This window comes from Miniopterus schreibersii, assembly GCF_964146895.1.
Source record: "Miniopterus schreibersii genome assembly, chromosome: 11".
NCBI lineage: Eukaryota > Metazoa > Chordata > Mammalia > Chiroptera > Miniopteridae > Miniopterus > Miniopterus schreibersii.
Window position 1 is genome coordinate 30853015 of NC_138111.1, and position 21673 is coordinate 30874687.

General features: G+C 41.0%; 1 protein-coding gene across 1 annotated transcript in view; it reads left to right on the forward strand.

Moving 5' to 3' along the window:
• SLC28A3 (solute carrier family 28 member 3) overlaps nt 1-21673 on the forward strand; it is a 52204-nt gene that overhangs the window by 11712 nt on the left and 18819 nt on the right. The window contains exons 2-7 of the mRNA XM_081151205.1: nt 10640-10735; nt 13652-13734; nt 16845-16936; nt 18703-18892; nt 19946-20090; nt 21322-21435. Of these exons, the coding sequence (XP_081007331.1) occupies nt 10640-10735; nt 13652-13734; nt 16845-16936; nt 18703-18892; nt 19946-20090; nt 21322-21435 (720 nt within the window). The remainder of the gene's footprint in view (nt 1-10639; nt 10736-13651; nt 13735-16844; nt 16937-18702; nt 18893-19945; nt 20091-21321; nt 21436-21673) is intronic.

The following is a 21673-nucleotide window of genomic DNA, read 5'->3' on the forward strand; positions in this document are numbered from 1 at the left end:
CTGTAACAAAATATCATAGACTCAGTAGCTTATAAACAACAGAAATGTATTTCTCACAGTTCAGGAGGCTGGAAGTCTGAGATCAAGGCCGACACAGTTGCCGTGTCGCTGGGGCCCTCTTCCAGTTCACAGCCAGCACCTCACTGTGTCCTCACATGGTAGAAGGGGCTAGGGGGTCTCTGTAGGGTCTCTTTTATAAATGCACTAATCCTATTTATGAGGGTTCCACTCTCATAACTTTAGCAACTCCCGAAGGACCAGCCATCTAATACCATCACCTTTGGGGGTTAGAATTTTAGCATAATGAATTGGGGGGCGGAGGGGAACACAAACATATAGACCATAGCAACCAATAAGGGCAGAAAGAAGATTGGTTTTTAATGAGAGGAGAAAGGATGCTTATCTATGAATTCTTGGCTTCAGGATAATAAAAAATTGATAAAGATGCAAATATTAGAGAATCAAAGGAAGGAGAGGTTCAGTAAGGTAGTGTGCAGAGAAGCACAGAGTCCTGTGTCTGTACCTGGCTCAGAGTAAAAAGTCTAGGCACTTCCATATTATTGCTCTTGGGGTCAGCTTCTCATTGGGTGTATTGAGATTTAGTTCTGTTCATCTCCCTCTCAAACATATAGTAGGAGTTCTTATGGGAGTATTTTTCTCTATTCGAACAAATCAGACTAAGTCAAAGAAAGGCAGGGAACAATAACAGGAAATTAAAACCAGGCTTAAAGGATCACACCTTATCAAACACAAATTATCAACACAAATATCAAAAGCTATATAGTAAGAGTGAAAGGCAACCCAGCAGGAGAAGGTCAGTGGTGTCTTGGAATGTACAATTCTACTTTCATGTGACTTTTGGCTAGCTCCAAGCTCCAAAAACTCCACATGTAAAAATGAAATAGAGAAATATTATACGTAAGTGCATTTGGAGGAATTGAACTCCCCTGCTGGTGGTGACTGGCTTAGGATGGTGATGAGCGGACTGTGCTGTTTAAAGGCACACTTCTCCCTTTCTAATCAGTAAGGAATCTGAGGGGATGATACTTCATGGCTATGTGAATATCCAGTTTCCCAATACACTTCACTCAATGGTTTTAGCACCCATTGATGACCCTTTTCTGAATCAGTTATTACTTTGGGATATGTAACACAGTGATTTTCATTTCTTCAATATTCCTTAATTCACCTTCTTCTGAAAAGAATAGATTTCTCTTTTTTTGTCTTGCTCTCTCTTTTCGAGTATCATTAGGGACTCACATTCTCTTTTATTTAATATTTTGTAATCAATTATCAGTGTTATTTGTTTCTTTCAACATTTTATTATGAAGAATTCCAAACACACAGAAAAGGTGGAAGAATTCCATAGTGAGCACCTATATATACACCACCTGCATTCTACAATTAATATTTTACTATACTTGCTTTCTCACATATTTATTCACCTATGTTACCCTCTATCCACCTATCGGTCCATCTATTTTTGACACAAGTTGCAGACATTTTACATAGTTTTTTACTTTTGGTGCTCAGTCTGTCTCAAATTTGGCCCGAAATCCTTTTTGACAAGGATTGAATTCATTTACCACCTTAGACACTATACGAAGTAAACATTTATAGTATATAAAATCGAGATCGTGGCTTAGCATATTAATGTTTTTAATTAGGTTTCTGTTTCCAGAGTCAACACACTGCCACAATCAGAAGCTGGGCCAAGCATTGGTCTGTCTTACCGCCTTGATGGAGTGGTGCCATCAAGTGGGCATTTCATGCAGCATCCACTAGGGTCCAGCCTACGGGAGCCTGTCTGGTCTAGCACCAGAATGACATTGGAAGTTAATTTGCATTTCATCTTCTAAACGTAACCCAGGATTCTGATGAAGTCAATGGAAGCCAACCTCAGAGACAGTTAAGCAGGATGCTCAAACATTACTCAGCTGCTGTCTATTTCAAGAGTCTCTGTGAAGACAATGCTAACGCCTTTATTCCTGGGTATTAATTCATTTCCGCCACTAGTAGATTTACGGACAGATCCATAAGTGAAACCAAGATATCCAATTACAAATAAGAAAAAAGACCCATATTCTCCCAGATGTATCCATTTATAGTTACGTCATAACTAAGAGACACATTTGGGTGAAGGAAGGGCCAGATTTCCACATAAGCCTGAGGGGAAAGGGGCACATTCCACTCCAGTCCAGACCAAGAGGAGATAGAACCTCTAGTTTGAAATGAACGTGCAAGATGCAAAAGCACCCTCGCTCCATGGAGTTAATACATATAAGTAATAAAAAGAGTTCATATCTGTTGCAAGTATCTCAAAATATTGAAATTACTGCCTCAATATTTTAATAATTTAAAATTATCTCAAGACATTGAAATCAAGGTTGTTATTAGAACATCTCACTGGACCTTGTTGGGGTTTTTTTCTTGTTTTATTAATGTGTTAATAAAGATGCATATACATTATTCTATCACAAATTTATTTTAATAACTATTTCAACAAAATTGGTTTTCTTTTAATCCTATATATTTAATTTTACATGTTTTAAAACACCCAGGAAGAGGTCTAGAGGCTCCTCTACCTGCCCTGCTTGAGGACATTTCCCAGAAGCTGCACCCAGCTTCGACCACACTGGCAGAGCACAATCGGAGCCACAGGGAGGTTAGGAAATGTACCTCTCGCCTGGGAAATCTCAGGTTCCGTAAAATTCGGAGTTCTCTTTTTAAAGGAAATGGGGAAGAATAGATATTGGCAACAACCAGCAGTCTTGGCCACCACATATTTTCTATTCAGGTTATAGAGTTCAATAGATGTTCATTAGATTCCTATTATTTATCATTATTTTGGTCTTCCTTAGTTTTACCTTTGCCTGCTTGATCTGTCATAGGCTGAAAGGCTCTCTCAAATGCTTTCTCAGTGTGTTTCTAGGCATTTCTCCCTGTGTTTATGTTAATCTGTGCCATTTGTGCATAGATAACTATGCTTCTCAGAATGTGAGACTGTATCCCTGCCATTGCTTCTTTTTGGACACGTTAACTGTTTGGTCTTGTCCTGTGTTCAGCCTGGTGGATTCAGGTCATGACCATTGCATGTTTCGTCTTCTCGGAGTTATCTTCAGTATATGGTTGAGATTCGTTTATTATCTGACTCAATCATTGACTTGCCAGATATGTTTGTTTGCTCTTAGGTCTTCTCAACCTATTTTATGTTGTGCTTTTAAAAAATCTTTTCACTGTATGGTCTGTGTGTTCTTTATTTTTGTTTGGTTTCTACTGAAGACTTGTGTGTTTTTTCTGTTTGTTTGTTTTAATGGTTCCTTTTATAACCAGCTTAAGACTATGAATAATGCAGAATTGGTATGCTTTCCACATTCCATAATTTCTTTCTCTTCTGCCACTTGATTTTAACTGAATAGTTATGTCTGTAGTGTTTACCTTTCTGTCTTAAACACAGCTACTTATCATCTCTTTCAGCTCTCAGAAATTAACAGATGAGGAAATGGGCCTGTGTACACTACCTCCTACCTTTTCCTTTCCTTCTCTTTCAAGTAGTGTTCTGACCATACTTCTATGCTGTCATGGGTAGACTGCTTAAAATTTGTTCTGGAATCAGAATCCCTGGAGATGTTTTCAATTTTACTTCATTAAATAGATTCAAAACATATTATCACTCCTTTTGCCATAATTTCTCCATCTATCATTTGTTTGGCTGAAGTTCTCCCTCTAATAGTTTTTGCAAGAAAGCTCTTGGAAATCATATTCTATAAGTATTTGCAGACTTAAAATTTTTTTATAATTCTTCTTTATTTTTCAGTTACAGTTGCCATATGCAACAACATAGATGGACTCATAGGGACTTATGCTAAGTGAAATAAGTCAGATGGAGAAAGGCAAATACCATATGATCTCACTTATATGTGAAATCTAAAAAACAAAATAAATGAATGAACAAAGCAGAAACAAACTCATAATTTTTTTTTAATCTGATGGTTGTAAATCTTACGTTTTTCTCCTTTAGGGACAGAACGCTGCCACTTTCCCCTTTTTTCTACATTCCTCTACTTCGAGGTTTTGTCTGCCCCCAGCTCTCAAAGATCACAGGGGAGAATGTTGCACCCAATTCAAAGCTCCCTTCAGAGCATTGGGAGGTGACCGAGAATTGTGCCAAGGAAGTGTGACGGTGAGCCCCAGGCTTACCAGGTGGTTTCCTCCACAGCACTGCTGCTTCTTACCCACACAGGCCAGCAAGAACAACAGGAGCATCTCAGGGAGGAAGAGTCTAGCCAGTGCCCATTAATTCACATTAAGGATTGCACAAACCCAAGAGCTGAGCCAGAAGGTTACAAGACCCAAGAAGGCCAGGAGCAATAGGTAAAGATCACAGTCTTCTAGAATACTGCCTTTGAAAATGTAATCCTACAGGGCAAAACCAATGCATTTTGAGGGACAACATTATAAAGAAATGGCCTTAAAATATTTGACATTTGTAGATTTGGGGAGTGAAAAATAAATAAATATAAAGAGGAGGGGAGGAATGATCTCAAACAATTTGGAGAGATCAGATTCACAAAACAGATGTTGACTTTTACAAGCCAAATATTAATAATAGAAAACAAAGTGACTGTAAATGCCACAGAGTAAGCACACAAGTAGCAAACTAAACCATAAAATGATGTAACATAATAGTCAATGAGCTGTTACTATGTTTGGCCCTTGAACAGCCACACAGCCCCATAGGCAAGTAAATTAATGCTATATTCCCACATACCAGGGTGCAGGGCCTCAAAAAATTAAGGCTGGATATGAACCCAGGTATGACCATGAAACCCAAGCTTTTTATCACAATGCAACACCAATTAATATAGATAGTTTATCAATATTCCAAATAGCAGTCATCCTAAGGTTTATTATGTTGAGTCACACCCTACAATCTCTTTATATTGCATTTTAGAATTTTAAGTTACTTTTTGAGGCAGTTGCTCTAGTCTACTCTAATTCCAGGTTCAGAGAAATGGACACAGAAAGGTTAGATCACTTGAAGAAGCTCAGAAAAACAGCAGAATTTGGAGATGTATTTCTGACATCTTTATTTAGACACCTGAGGCTTAGAATATTACAACATAAGGTAACTTTCTCAAAGAAGTAGAGAAAGCTGTCCTGTAACCATTTGGTCTCTACTTAGTTGTAGAGACACTGTTTCAGCTGCTACAATAATCAGCTCAGTAGCCCCCAGGAATATCTTTTCCATTCATTCAAAAACAATATCGAGCATTTCTATGCCTGGGCACATGGTATTCAGTAGAGAACGGGGGACAAAATATAGTATCTGGCCTCTTAGCTTAACAGATAAATGGATAAAATACATAGACTTACATAGTCCCAAGTTCAGCTGACATCTGAACATTTTGTCACAAGTATTGGGATTTTGACATCCATGGCAATATTTAAGGCATCACTCCTCAGAGTGTACCACATTGACTGCTCCTAGGAAGATTGCTTTAAAGGTATACAGAGATGTGTAAATTAGATAAATATCGGTAGATGATGATAGACGATAAATAGATGATAGATGATAGATAGATAGATAGATAGATAGATAGATAGATAGATAGATAGATAGATAGATAGATGATAGATAGATGATAGATAGATAGATAGATAGATAGATAGATAGATAGATAGATAGATAGATAATACACACATACATAATAAAATAAGCAACTTGAACCATCAATCTCAATCTGCTCTGGTGATCTAAGGCCTTTTAGCCAAGGTGCATTATCAAACACCTCATAGAACTCACTGTGAAGTAACAAATGCTAAGTTGAAGATCTTCATAGCAACTCCTCAGGGTCCATGTCCACATTACATTTGCCCACAGGACTGTTCCCATCTTCCATAAACCTACGTGATCTATGTTCCACTGAAGGTCAGGATGAAAGTCTCCTTGGGGTATAGGTTGCCATTCTTGCCCCCGTCCTCAAGTCCCACTGTATCCCCTCAGCAAGGCCATTTGTACATTCGGAGCAACACCAGGCCACAGCACTTTCTATAGAGAAGGAAGAGGGGAGGCTCTCCTGTCACAGTAATGCTGAATCTCCAGTAGAGAAATCCTGGCACAAAAACTGAGAAATGAAAGTCATGTTGTGAAATCAGGGCCACAGTGGTGGGGAGAAACTGTGAGTGGAGTAGACATAGTTGGGAGAAATAATGTTACACCAATCACAGAGGCATGACATGTTCACAAATGCAGGAGTGTCCACTCTGGCCGATTAAGGATAGAATTGACTTAAAATCAGTCTACAGGGTGGGGCTTGAAAAATTCTGTCTTGAGAAGTGACTTCCAGAGCCTAAATGTAGTTCAAAAGCAGCCACAAGCATTTCTGGAAACTTTCAGAGCCTCTGTCATTTTTACTCTTGTCTTTTACATCTAGCATTCAAATCAAGCTTTCCTAATCAAAGTGGTAGGTGTACCACTTACTATGTCTACATATTTCCAAAGTCAAAGGGCCTCGGCCCAAGGGACAAACTCTATGGGCACAATGTGGCCTGAGGTTGGACAGTCTGAGCCCAAGTCCCATCTCAGCTATTTCTGGTTGTGCAACTCGAGTCAAGTGATTTACTTATTTTTGCTTTAGTTCCCTGGTCTGCAAAAAGAGAGATCACAGTATCCACCTCACAGGCCTCTTAGGATCGAATACAAAACTTTTAAAGGATTCAACCTAGTGTATCAGACCTGGTGCAAATAAAGGCAAAACCCAAAAGCGACAAGGGAAAAGTTTGTTTCCTGCAGATAGAAGTCAAGAAGTGGGCAGTACAGAGCTGGAGAGGAGTGCTGCTCAAGGCTTTTGGGGACCCAAGTCCCCCCACCCCAACTCACTGCTCTGATATCACTAGAATGGGACCCTGGTGTCCTTGGTCCAGGTGGAACCATCCACACACCAGGCAGCAGGACAGAAGAAAAGATCAAAGGGACAAAAGGTACCTGCCACTTCTACTCACATTTCATTGGCCAGAATCTAGTGAAATGGGAATCTAGGAAATGTAGCTTTTATTCTCGGTGGCCATGTGTTCAGCTAAAATTCCATAGAATGGGACATCACAAGTATTCTAGAAGTTATAATATAGCTTAGAAACTGAACGGAAAGAAGAAGTCAATAAAAAGGTCTCTGTCTGCCTGTGCTCACTGTAACACCCACTGTGGATCTGTAGTTGCTTGAGCAGCATGGAAAGTGCAACATCGAAGAGAAACGCCCCACGCACAATGTACTCCTGGCTCTTGGATCTGCCCTTCAGATGGGGCTCTATCCAGGATCATTACCCGCAGGCCTCCAAAAACTAACATCAATTTGGGAAATTAAAAGTGTAGTGCTGTAAACTGTTTCAAAATACTCATCCACAACACCCACAATGTTGTAACACGTTCAGTGAAATGACAGGTCCGCACTTAGAACACAGTCATGATTGTAGGCCCGTGGAGCACTAAGATATCTAGTACTCTGAATTGCTAAATAGAGGGGGAAGAAACAGTGGGCTGAGAAGTAATTATGAGCCTCCTATTACAGCCCCAAGACTCCAGTTTGAAAAGAAGCAGAGAAGCATGTGTCTTAACGGTCATTTTTTCAGGTACCAATCAACACCCACACAACATTCTCATTATTTCTGTTGGAAATCCTCAAATAGGAGTTAGTGTTCTTCCTGAAAATGCTAAAAAGCTAAAGTGTGTACTCTCCTGGGGGTAAAACGACCCCACTGCATGTTTGCAAAATACATTCAGAGGTGCTCTTGTCATCGTTCATGCCCACTCTGCGCCTCCACCCCATACACACACCCCCACACACCCACACACCCCTTCCTCTTTTTTTCACTTTGAAAAGGCAGGCTCTGCCCTTGTGTTTCACAGGGAAGCTTCCGATTCTGGCAGCAGGTGGCAGGAATAGTCAACATTAAGAAGCTAAAGCTCCTCATGGAGCTGGGAAGTGTCAGGATTCTGGAAGGAACCATGAAGATACCACATCGAAACTGTGTTGTATAAATGGGTGGACTGAGGCTCTCAAAGATGTCACCTGGCCTGTGTCACACTTGTAATTAAGGACCTGAGGACCAGCCTCTTCTGTTACCTGTGTCCCCTCTTTCTGCCAACTCCTGATGGATTTTATTTTTAATGTTTTATTAAAGAAATTTTCAGCATCCATTAAAGAATAGTAAAATTAGTCCCTAAGTGTCCACCAGCCAGTTTCAGCAATTAGCAATACTTTATCATCTTTCCATACTGCATATATTGTCCCCCAGCACCTGCTAGATTTGATAGGAAATATCCAGAGATACTACATTGCTATGCCAGTTAGTGCAAGATTAAAATCACTGTGGCTCATTAATTCAACAAATAATTGTTAGTGTCTGCTAAGCACAAGGAATTGTGCTAAAGTAAGATATAAACAACTGTAACAGAAAAGGGCATTTTGGCAACAAGACATGCATAAGTCATATATGTGCTGGAAGGTAGATTTTATTCATGTTTATGCACTCTTGGGTTTCAACAAATGGAAAATGCAACACAAGTTGAAACTGCAATTTTTTCTAGATCCTTGAGGCCAACCAGAGATCCAAAGTTAAAATCAAAGTCGTGCACTTGTTCTTTTTGAAAGACAAGTTCACAGCCAACAGGGCTACCAGGGGATATTTCCTAAAAAGACCTAAGGACCTACCTGGCACTATTTATCTAGCAGTTGCCTTACTTGGAATGAACTACCATATAAAAAGGCAAGTTGGGATGAGATAGGAAAAAGATTGGACCCCAAAAATGTAAAAGAGAAATGAGCCAAGTGTTTGTCACATCTGGAAACAGCACTAAGGGGTCAGGAGACCTACCAAGAACAAACCATACGCAGTTCCTTAAAGTAAAATCAAGAGAGCCTCACAAAAGAAGTCATTTTCTAATTCTCATTACTACTAGAAATTGCTTTAAACCAAACAAGACATGTTTTAATAAATATCTCATAAATCCAACATCTATGAATAAAATTATCTGGCCTATGGTTTACTATATTTTGTTTTATTTTATAAGTTAAAAGCCTGTGTAATGTGATGAAAAGGAGACTGGAAACCTGCACCCTTAGCCGCAGCTCTGCTTACTAGAAATTTATGCGGCCTAGACTAGGGCAACAGTCTTCCTTTCTCTCTTCCTCAAGTTAAACCACACCAGTCTTTTCTATCAGAGCAGAAGAAAACAAAAATCATCTCTTTCCCTATAAGCCAAGATTCACTGGTTCTTTCTTTAATCAGATGATTCATCTAAACACCTCATGTCAGCCAACCCACCCTTAGATTGCTGTTTGTCCCCATATACAAAAACTAACTCAAAATGGACCAAAGACCTAAATATAAGACCTGAAACAATAAATTACATAGAAGAAAACATAGGTATTAACCTTATGGACATCGGTCTTAGAGAAGATTTTATGAACTTGACCCCAAGGACAAAGGAAATAAAAGCAAAAATAAATAAATGGGACTGTATCAAACTAAAAAGCTTCTCCACAGCAAAAGAAATCAACAACAAAACAGAAAAGCAACCAACCAAATGGGAGGAGGTATTTGCAAACAACAGCTCTGGCAAGGGGTTAATATACAAAATATATAAAGAACTCATACAACTCAACACCAAACAATCCAATTAAGAAATGGGCAGAAGACCTGAACAGACACTTCTCCCAAGAAGAGATTCAAATTACCAACAGATATATGGTATGAAAAGATGCTCAACTTCACTAGCTATTAGGGAAATGCAAATCAAAACTACAATGAGATACCAGCTCACACCTGTTAGAATGGCTAGTATCAACAAGCCAGGTAATAACAAACGGAGAGGTTGGAGAAAAAGGAGCCCTCACTTGCTGCTGGTGGGAGTGTAAACTGGTACAGCCACTATGAAAACAGTGTGGAGGTTTCTCAAAAAATTAAGAATAGAGTTACACATGACCCAGCAGCCCCTCTTCTGGGTATCTACCCCAAAAATTTGAAAACATTTATACGCAAAGACATGTGCACCCCTATGTTCACTGCAGTAATATTCACGTTGGTCAAGACATGGAAACAACCAAAGTGTCCTTCGATAGAGGACTGGATGAAGAACGTGGTACATACACACAATGGAACACAACTCAGCCTAAGAGAAGATGAAATACTGCCATTTGTGACAACATGAATGGACCTGGAGAATATCACGCCAAGTGAAATAAGACAGAAAAAGTTAAGAACCATATGAATTCATTATATGTGAGATATACAACCGAAAGCAACAAATGAACAAACAAGAAAAATGAACAAACAAAAACTCATACGCACAGAAAACAGCATGGTGGTTACCAGAAGAAAGAGGGGTGGGTATGGTAAAGGGTAAAGGGAGTCAAATATATGGTGAAGGAGGATGATTTGACTCTGGGTGGTGGGCACACAAGGCAATATGAAGATCATGTATCATAGAATTGTACACTTGAAGCCTATATAACCTTATTAACCATTTTCACCCCAATAAGTTTAATAAAAAGAAAAAAAAGTCTTCTAGGCACCACTCATTGAAAGAACATATTATGGCTCTGAAATTTTATCTTTGCAAACTGTTCTTTGTTTTTAGAATGAAGAAGACATTTATGAAAACCAGAACACATCCGGAAACAACTCCCCAAGGAGCAGAGTTGTGCAAAACAGAGAACATGTAAATGGCAAACAGGTACGGCCCGAGATGGGTGAGTGAGCCATGGTAACCCCTGAGAGCTATGGGGACAGAAAGCATGGTACTCAGCTGGCACCCAGAGGAATGAGTCAAATGGTAATTAGACCGTGTAAGGCTGAGTCATGAAGAAAACATACGTGTCCAAATTAAAGTTCTGTTTACACCTGTCCTCAGAGTTCTCTGATGGGGAGGGTACCCAGGCTTTCTCTGACATGCGGCTACTATAGATTCCAAGCTCCATCCTGTGCAGAAAGCCCTGGCTTAAACAAAAGCATTTCAATTTTACAGTAAATGAGGTGGATGAGAAAGGTTCTAACATATGGTTCTAAAACGGTGTCCATCATGCCCTAGGGTTCCTCAGTGACACCTAAGTTGCAGAGCAGGCTGAAGCTCTCCATCACAATGCCGCTTCTATTTCTTTTATGTATTGAATTCTGGGTAGGCTCTTATTTGAATAAAGCCTTGTGCTATTACAAAGTGAGCAAATTCTCCATACTAGCTATCCTTTTTTTAAATTTCTTTTTAGTAATTCTGGGTTGCCTACTAGAGAGCCAATTATTGGGGGGAGAGTTGTTCTCATGATAAAAAGAATAACTTGTTTGAAGGAGAAAATAATTTGGAAAATTATTGCAGCAAAATTTGAAAGACAAAAAAAAGTGACCTGTAATTTCAGAAAAAAATCAATGTCCAACATCTTATAATAAGCACTTTTAGTTCAAATATACATCCACATGCATACCTAATTGGAATAGTGCTATACATATTATCACTGTCTATTTCATTTACTATATTGTAAAAAGTGTCCATTTCACTAAATATTATTCAACAACAAAAAAGAGAAAACAATACTTCTGTCCACATAAAACCTGCACATGGATGTTTATAGCAGCTTTATTCATAATCACCAAAACCTGGAAGCAACCAAGGTAGGGGAATGGCCCAATGAACTGTGGCCAATCCAGACAATGAAATATTCTTCATCGCTAAAACTAAATGAGTTGTCAAGCCTTGAAAAGACATGGGGGAACATTAAGTGCATATTTCGAAGTGAAAGGGGCCAATCTGAAATGGGTACAGAGTATATGATTCCAACTCGAAGACATTCTGGAAAAGGGAAACCATGGAGACAGAAAAAAGATCAGTGCTTGCCAAGAGGGGAGGGGGGGTGAATAGAAACAGATTTTTAAGGCAGTGAAACTACTCGGTATGATACTATAATGGTTGCCAGATCCATAGGATGTAAATAAAATACTACTAAGCAAAAACCTTCACTGCCGAAAGATTTTCTGAAAGAAAGGGTTTATCGAGTCCCGCACTAGCCCGAAAGAGGACCTGGTCTTGGGGCCTGCAGACCAAACCACCGACAGCAGAGCTATAGGGACAAGACAGCGTGAGCACCATCCTGAGGCCGAGGGGGCTCTGTTATACAATGAATACAAAGATGTAAGTTGTTTTAAAAGAGTTTACATTGGCTGTAGACAAGGGGGGGCAGGAGAAGGTGAAACGAAGAAAGTTCTGGGATAGGTGCAGAGTCCGTAAGGAAGAAGCGCCTGCTGCTTTTGGACTGACTGTGGGCAAGTCCAGAACGGTCATGGTGAGCAAGACGCAGTGGCGCCTGGTGGTCAGCTAGCCTCTGCATGAGAGCGGCGAGCGCAGCCTGGAAGCCGGTGCCCGCCACACCTCAGGATGTGAACTGTCTTTTGTTGATTTCTGCCCTTGGCTCTGCTCACTGATTAACTTCTGGTCTCTTCCTCCCACCCTCCAGCCTGCTGTGATTCAATTTAGGACATCTCAGAACTTTCCTCTTGTCGACAAACACCACGAGTGAACCCTAATGTAAACTATGACTTTGTAGGTTCATTGATTATAACAAATGCCCCACTCTGATGAGGGAAGTGAATAGTGGGGGAGGCTGTGGAGGGAAGGGGGCAGGGAGTATACGGGAAATCTCTGTACCTTCCCCTCTATTTTGCTGTGAACCTAAAACTGCTCTAAAATGTCTTTTTAAAGACTGTTTCACACACACAAAATCAAAAACAAAAAATTAGACGCTTCACTATTGTAAACAGAAATATGAAGACTGAGGAGTAGCTATTGCTTACAGTAGCTGGGCCTGTCTTAGACATTACTGCAGAACAGAGAGAGACCAGAAATCCTCTGCTCCGTCCTGAGAACAGGGCAGGTTATGGATATTAAAGAGCTCATGCGGTACCTAGAAAGATTATCCATGAAAGCTGGTCCAGGTATATTCAGGGTGGGGCAAAAGTAGGTTTACGGTTGTATGTGAAACACAGAGGTTATTCTTATATTCTTATTTATTATTGTATTATTTTTCCATACAAACAACTGTAAACCTACTTCGTCCCACCCTGTACTCCACTCATTAATTAGAGCAAGGGCTAGCTGAGAGAAGGAGCCCAGTTCCCAAGGGGCGTTTTACCAGCCCTTGAAGATGCTGAGCTAGTGTTAACATCTGCAGACCACGCCTTGGGCTGCCAGGGACAGAAACCCAGCCTTGGTCTCAGCCCTCTGGAAACCAGGGCTGGCTGAGTATAAAGGGACAGTTATGCAGTCTCTAGCATGAACTTCATTTAGCACTTTCCTGAAAACAGAGCTGGTGTTGAATGATTACAGTAGACACAGGAGCAAAAAAAAGCAGAGATATGAGTGAGTCTGTTCCCTAAAGAAAATGAGAAAATACCAACAGCTCCTTTGGAAGAAAAGGGAGAGATAAGTGTGATCTTGGATCACACTTTTTTGTGTGATAAGAAAGAAAATATCTAATAGGAGCTATCTTTTTAAATAATAATTTGAAAGGACATTTTGAGAGTTGTTTGCTGAGCAAAGCAGATCAGGGTCCACCATGCCCAGGGTTCTCATCGTTGCATCTCTGCTCCAATGTTTGATTTCCAGGGTGAAGAGCAGGTCACCAGTGAGCAAGATTCTCTAAGGAACAAAGACGAAGAAGATGACGATCGAGAGACGCGTCAGAAAGGGTACAGGCTTAAACCAAAGCAGTAACCACACCTCCCTCCAAAACAAGTGGTTTTGCCCCCTTGTGGCTTTTATTTTGTTCTGTTTTTATATGTTTTAATTGATTTTAGAGAGGGAGGAAGGGAGAGGGAGAAACATCTACTGATTGCCTCCCGCGCGCCTCCTGCTGGGGATCGAGCCCAACTCCAAGCACGTGCCCCGACCGGGAATCAAACTGGCGGCCTCCTGGTGCATGGTTGGGACCGCGCCCAACCAACTGAGCCGCGCCGGCAGGGCTGCTCCTTTGTCCATCCTCACCTAATTTTTTAACATTTATTATTATTTATTAGAGATGGTCGCCACCACCAATCCTTTTTCCTACCATTTTCAGAAAAACTAGTGGAGCTCTATGACAATCAACATGGTAAATTCAAACTGCTGATGTCCTGGGAACCCAATATCCAGGGCAGCCTTTTAATTACAGGTGTAAATTACCAACTAACTGCTCCAGTCCACACAAAAGTAGTTAATTCATCTTCTCAGTGTCAATCAATAAGCAATTGGTTTCTCAAAACCCAATCTCTTGCTATTACCTTGAGGTATCCTGAAGGTATTCCAAGTCTTTATCACTCCTTAAACTAGGAGAGGCAAACTGTATTATCTTTTTTTTTTTTTTTTGATGAGGAAAACGAAGCTCCAAGAAGTAACTTACTCAAGGGTAGTCAACTCGAGAGGAACAAAGCTAACTTACAATTTCAGCCTCTGATCCCTAGTCCAAGATTGTCCAGTACTCTATCATAACACTAAAATATTTGTCAATTTTCTAAATTCCTATTTAATTTAAATTCCTAAGTCTCTCAGGAACTTTTGGTCTTATGTATCAGAAGATACCTCTGGAGTTGGTCAGAATTAGGACTGAACAATCATGTCACATATATACACCATCAGGAAATATTTACCACCTCAGAATCCTGCGCTTAGTTCCATCCTTCATTGTGCTTCATGAATCTCTGACCCTGGGGGCTGAGTCTCCTGGGTGGTTAGATGACTCAGGTTTCACTAATGTTAATGGGACGGAAACAGTGGTGGGGAGGTTGGAAGTGGCTCAGCCTAGATAACCAGATGGCAGAAGCATCTATTTCTAGTTACTTTATTTTATGCAGGGTCAGGTTGCTTTAATGGACTACACACATTCCCTGCAATTAAAAAATCTGATAAATCCAACCTAAAGTAAATGGATGTTCCCTATTAAATGTTGCCCTCCACCACTGCTACTTTTTAACACTATGTCCACAACTGAGGATAATGTACTATCCTCAATTAGACCATTAAAACATAGTCTTTACTACCTTCTATTACCTCAACATCTTCTAGAACAGTGTTTCTAATTCTCAGTGCACACATTCACAGACATACATACTGACACAAGTCTCATTAAATAATAAATGTCATCACTATGAGTGATCCACTCTGGCATGTCCTATTTCTTTTAGTGATGGTTATCATTCACAATCCACTAATGGGTCCCAACCCACAGCTATAAAATACTGCTCCAGAAAAGCAATATACATCCCCTTTTCATTTATCTAGTAATGCAACAAATGCCTGTCAAGCACCCTTAATGTCCAAGGTGCTGGCGCTATAGGGCTCACAGAGATTTGTCCCTCAGGAAGTCAGTCAGATCAAGGCTACATAACAAAACACAATTTAAAAAGTAGGGTAAAGTACAGAAGAATGCCTCTCTCTGAGGATGTGTAAGAAAGCTTTGTAGAAGCGAAGAACTTGAGCTGTGTCCTGAAACTGGAAGGAGGCTGAGGCTTGGACATGTGGGCATGACTGCTGGAAGGAAGGGAACCGGAGACGCTAACCGAGGGGAGGGAGGTCCCAGGGGGAGCTGAGTCCTTTGAGGTTCTGGGGATTGGGAATCTACAGGGACAAGAAGTGGCCGACCTGGCCGGTGTGGCTCAGTGGTTAGTGTCACACACATACACACACGCACGCACCAAAGGGTTGTGGGTTTGATTTCTGGTCAAGGGCACATACCTGGGTTGCAGGTTTGATTCCTGGCCCCTGTCGAGCACATGTGGGAGGCAACCCATTGATGCCTCTCTCTCGCATCAGTATTTCTCTCTCTCTGTCTCTCTCCTCGTCTCTCCCTCCCTTCCACTCTCTCTAAAAATCAATGGAAAAAAAAAGGCCTCAGGTGAGAATTAACAAGGAAAGGAAGTGGTTGGTTGTTTTAGAAGTGCTATCCAGTGACCTGGAAGTGTTTGTGGTTAAATGTGCAAGAAATTCCTTCCACCCAGCCTCAGGGGAGGAGAGGGCTTCATTAGACGCGGCAGTGAGGAAAGAGGCACCTGCAGGGAAGCCAGGTTTCAGAGCCTCCCTGAAGTGGAGGGACCAGGAGCATCCCAGGAGAAGTAGAGGACAGTTGTTGTGGGTCCAGCCCTGTGGCCTCTCCAGTCTCTTTCTGAAGAAGTGACCACATACACACGTTGCTCTCACACCACCCACCACCTCACAACAAAGCCCTGAACAGAAACAAAGACACACTAACAATTCTGGAACTTTCTGAGAACGCTGTATTACAACCTACTGGTTAAAGCTCTCAAATCCACAGAATCCTGCTTTACATTTCAAGCACCCAGTGGAGTCTGTCAACTTCCCACTGAAAGGTGTGGTGAGCGAGACAGGGACCCACCACCCACTCAAACTTTGTGGAACTAGATGGATGAGAGTTTAGTGGATTTTTTAAAATCAGCATTTAATAACAGTGTCCTTAAAGCTAATGGAGGCCCTCAGGGTCCAGTGAGAAACAGTCTTGTCCTATGTAGTATTTTCAGCTTTTGGTTAGTTATCAATCGCCCCCGCTCTATTTCCAGGAACATGTTTTGTGTATCTCTGTGATCTCTCAGCACTTAGCACATCCATTCAGCAAAGTGGATCCAAGCCATGGCTGAGTTTAGTCTACAATAAAATGAGTTTCCCATTTCCATTTTGTAGGACATATGCTTCCTGAATTTGTTCGTTTCCTTGCTTTATTTACAAAGCCTCATCTAGCTGTAGCATACCAGTTTATGTCATGTTTTTGGCATTGACTTCTGCCTGTCATTGTGTTTTTGTGTTGTTACAGGTGTCTGGCAAGGAAGTATGGTACAGTTTGTGATTTTTGTAGAAAACACAAAACCACCATTTGGCATATCACCTGGGGCATCTTATTAGCAGGTAAATAAAAAAAGGAGATGGGGGTACCTCTCTTTGAGGGTCCCTCAAATATTATACTAAGCTTTCTGTGGAAAGTAAACCCTTCCTTTCCCCTGGACCTCATGAATCATCCAGAGAGACAGAGAAGTAAGTCAAGAGGCCCTGAATTGCAGGTCTTATCTTGGGGTACCTATCCAGACCATCTCCCTGTCTGGTTAATTTAGTTAATTTAGGTCACCCATTCTGTGATCTTTGTTACTATGATGTGGATTTGAAAGTTGGTTAATGCAAATCTAGGTAACTGGAAAACATGTTAGTAATCTCAGCACAGGACTCTAATTGCAGGAGGAAATGTAAGCAATGGAGACTTTATGTGGCTACAATGCTGGGAGTTGCTTAGGGTCATGTAGCCCACTCCTCCTGCCTGAAGGCAGAGCTGTAACTATTTACAATTGATCCTTCTTTTAAAAAAAATTTGTTAAGGTTTTGTTTTTGTGTTTGTTTGTTTGTTTGTTTGTTTGTTTTCTACCTTTTACAGTTGACCCTTGAACAATGCAGGAGTTAGGGGCACCAACACTCCCCACGCCCCACCACATGAAGTCAAAAATCCACATCTAACTTTTGACTCCCCCAAAACTTTACTAACAGCCTACTGTTGACCCGAGGCCTTACCAATAACATAAATAGACGATTAACACATATTTGTTTGTTGGACGTATTAAATACTGTAGTCTCACAATAAAATAAGCTAGAGGGGAAAAATGCTATTAAGATTTTCAAGAAGGGAACCTACATTTACAGTATTTATTTTTTTTAATCCGTGGATAAATGGACCCAGGAAGTTCAAACCTGTGTTGTTCAAGGGTCAATTAAACACGGAAGAGTGAGCTTTTTGTTTTTACTTCCTCCAAAGCAAAGGGATCCACCCATTTTAAAGAATACCCCTGTCTATGAAACGTGAACCCTACCACCCAAGCCCACAGATACTAATCCAAGACTGCTGCACCCTCATGGGCAGTGGTTTTGCTGGTGTTCACACCACCGGAACAGGGAATAGCAAGATTGTAAATTTCCTCTGAACTGGGCTAGGTAGTGTTTTGCAAGCCATACATAAGAACCACAGATCTCTGCCTTCATAGTACAAAAGCACATGCATGACTGTTTCCCAGGCAGCTTTATTTATAGAATACAAATACTGATATACAAATACAACTGTACTTGCTACCTACAAAAGCAAGTGGCAAGCCAAATTTACCTTGCAAACAAAACCGTGTTTGCTGACCATTAATGGGAAAACTTGTTGTTCTTATTCTAGAATCTCCTTTTCAAAAGCAGCCACCTTGCTCACTACCCCACCACTTTCCATTAGAGTTTCTGTTGCCCTTAGAGATTTTGCTACTCAAGCTTAGGCCAAATCTGAGCTGCAAACCAGATGAATTGGTATCTTTTTGCCAGTGGTTGTTTCAACACCTGGGCTTTCACCTGCTGGGTCTGACTGGATACCAGAAAAAGGTGATTAGTACTAAGTGAGAGGCTCAGTGGTCAAGCATCAAGATTCAAGAAATCAGAAGATTCTATAAGAAAAAAAGCCCTAGCATCCTGTTCTTGTGGCATTCATGGTGAATTATAATCATAGGAGCCAATAGCCATACCAAGAATATGAAGAGCACTCCTTTATTCAGTGGTTTGCTCACTGAACTTGCCCTTGGCTGAGCCAGATCAGTGCTGAAGGCCGGTCTCCAGCCAGTGTTGGTGATGTTCGCTGTCTGCCTTTGCTTCCTGGACAGGTTACCTGGCCATGGTGATTGCAGCCTGTGTGCTGAATTTTCACAGAGCCCTTCCTCTTTTCGTGATCACCGTGGCTGCCATCTTCTTTGTGATCTGGGATCACTTTATGGCCAAATATGAACATCGAATTGATGAGTTCCTATCTCCTGGCAGAAGACTTCTAGACAGCCATTGGTTCTGGCTGAAGTGGTAAATGCAGTTGGTTCTCTTATTACAGTTGAGAGGGGTGTTTTTTCCAACACTGTTTCAAAGATTTGTTCTGAAATTGCTTCCGCATTTATGGAATACTGCAGCTAGAAACAACCTAGGGGATAATCTGTTAAAATGCCTTGATTTTACAAACAGGAAATCAAGGCTTAGATAAGGCAATGACTCATTTGAGATGTGTTCAATTGTCCCTATAAACTACCTTAATTTCAAGTGCTACTAAATGAAAAAATGTTATCCAAAACATGGGACGATTCTATTTGGGGAGGTGGCTTCCTGCTCTGGCTTCCCTGGGAGGAAAATTCTATAAATAACTAAAGCTAACTTTTTCCTATAGGACCTGTGTCCTGCAGGTGACTACTCAGGGCTTTTCCCTCAGTCTCTATCTGTGGGGCCTCCTCTCCCTCCAGGTGGCCCTACTGGTTAGGATCCAGCGAGGGTCTGCCCCAGCATGGCCCACATGGGATCTAGTAGGAAACTTCACACATCCTTGACCTAATAAACCAGGATTGTGCAATACCAACACAGCACCCTTTCTGGCTCTGCCATCCAAACCATGACTCAGACTTGTAATACCTGCCAAATTCCCCATGGAGTCAGAACCCAGTCTAAAGTCCAACTTAGCTCTCTAGACGCAGCTAAGTTCCCTCAACTGTGGAGAACACATTTCAAGTTCTCTCTTAAAAGGCAACACCTCAGCCATCTCCCAAAACAGAGGTGAGGACTCCCAGTAGGTCTCTCAAAGAAATCACCAGACTTCTCTCTCCAAACATCCTTTCTACTCTCTGACCCCTTTATATATCCTTGAACCAGCAAAGAGCCCAAGCTTTGTGGAGACACATTGCTTAATGTTTTAGCTATTCCCCTTTTTAACCACAAACAAAGAGGATCTGTTGCAATTTCTAGAAGCACAACTTCCTGGTGCCAGGATGTGTTACTCTTGTTAATATCTTTTTGTTTGGTAGTTTAAGCCTGATTGAGATTTTCAAGTTAGCACAGCAAGTGACGCCAATGCCCCCTTTCCTGGTCTCTTAGGGTGATTTGGAGCTCACTGATCCTGGGGATTATCTTCTGGCTGATCTTTGATACCGCCAAACTGGGCCAGCAGCAACTGGTGTCCTTCGGTGGGCTCATCATGTACATTATCCTGCTATTTCTATTTTCCAAATACCCAACCAAAGTAAGTATGAAATTGATCTTTTTTGGGTACCCCTTTTTTTCTCATGTGTAAATTGCTCAAATTAATGAGTGTGAGAGAATTGAACTATTATTGAATATTTGTATCACCTTGCTATGATATTTTAGATAACTAAGGCACCCATCTTCCTGAACTTCCATCGTACACGCTCTCATTTTCACTCTCAGTGATTTTTCAGCTACACAACCAGTGAGATGTTTTCTCCTGTCAAGTCCAATTGCTACTCACATACCCCACCTCCCCGCTGAAACACACATACAAAGAAAACTCATCCATTTTGATCCAGATCTCCTCAGACCAGCAAATAATCTAATATTCTGCCATTGAATTCCACACTTTATCAAATTTCCATTTGCAATTTAGGCTCTTTTACTCCTAAACTTTGTCCTTAAACAGTTTTGTTCACATGGAATTCAATTCTCGTCCTTGTTCTGTCAGCCTATAACCCATTAAATAGGCAAGAATTCTGAAACATTGAAGCTTTTGCATGACTCATATCGGCAAACTCTGGAAGACTTTACTGGCTGGAAGGTTGACTCAAGGAATAAAAAGAGGCAGCTAATATGGTCCCACTTCTTTGCCCTGTTCTGGTGACTGTCTCCACTGTGTACTATGCCTCCAATCCCACAGTTCTTTGCAGGCCACTCATCGCTGCACCAAAAATGAAAGCAGGTGATTGTCCATTACCGCTGCACTCCCCCGGTCTGCATTAGAGTTAATTGGTGCCTTTCACAGTGAAATGAGAGCCCCTCAACAGGGTGGAATTTCACTTAATTCACTTACAAATTGTCAGAACAACAAACCTTGGGCACACAGAGAAGTCATGTTCTGCCTTTCCATTTGCCAGGCAGGGGAAATAATGGCACGTATCTAATCTGAACAGCGCAGCTAGGAAGGCCAGGTCATTCCTCCTTTAATGGCCCCTCTAAGACAACTCTTGTGTCTAAGATATTTTATCATGACATAATGGTTGCATTCTCTCCCGGGACTGAAGTCTTCACACTTGTGATTAGGAAGAGGAACTGCAACCCCGATATGTTTGGGTCTGATTCTATCAAGGGATTCTCTGCTCATGGCTGCTTTGGCCTCCCACAGAAGGTGGATCACAGGCTACATGAAAGAAGCTTCCAAGGAAATAGTGATCATTTGGGCATTGATGCTGAGTTCAGCATTCATTTTCTAATAAGATATATCTCTTCATCTTTCTATACAGGTTTACTGGAGGCCTGTCTTTTGGGGAATTGGGTTACAGTTTCTTCTTGGGCTCTTAATACTAAGGACTAAGCCTGGATTTATAGCCTTTGATTGGCTGGGCAAACAAGTTCAGGTAAGTTGGGTTCAAATAAGCACCTTGCTATTATAATGCTTTTAACATGTCAGAAACAGGTGTATTTGTCTGCATTAGCTGACCCAAATTTTAATTCTGTAACATGAATTAAACAAATTATTTTGTTTATGTAGAGTATGTTAATCTGCCAGCTTATTAATACCATGGTTGTCCCTTACTCATATCATCCGCTACATCACACCCTATCCTGATTGCCCCCTTTATTCTGCTCAAAGGG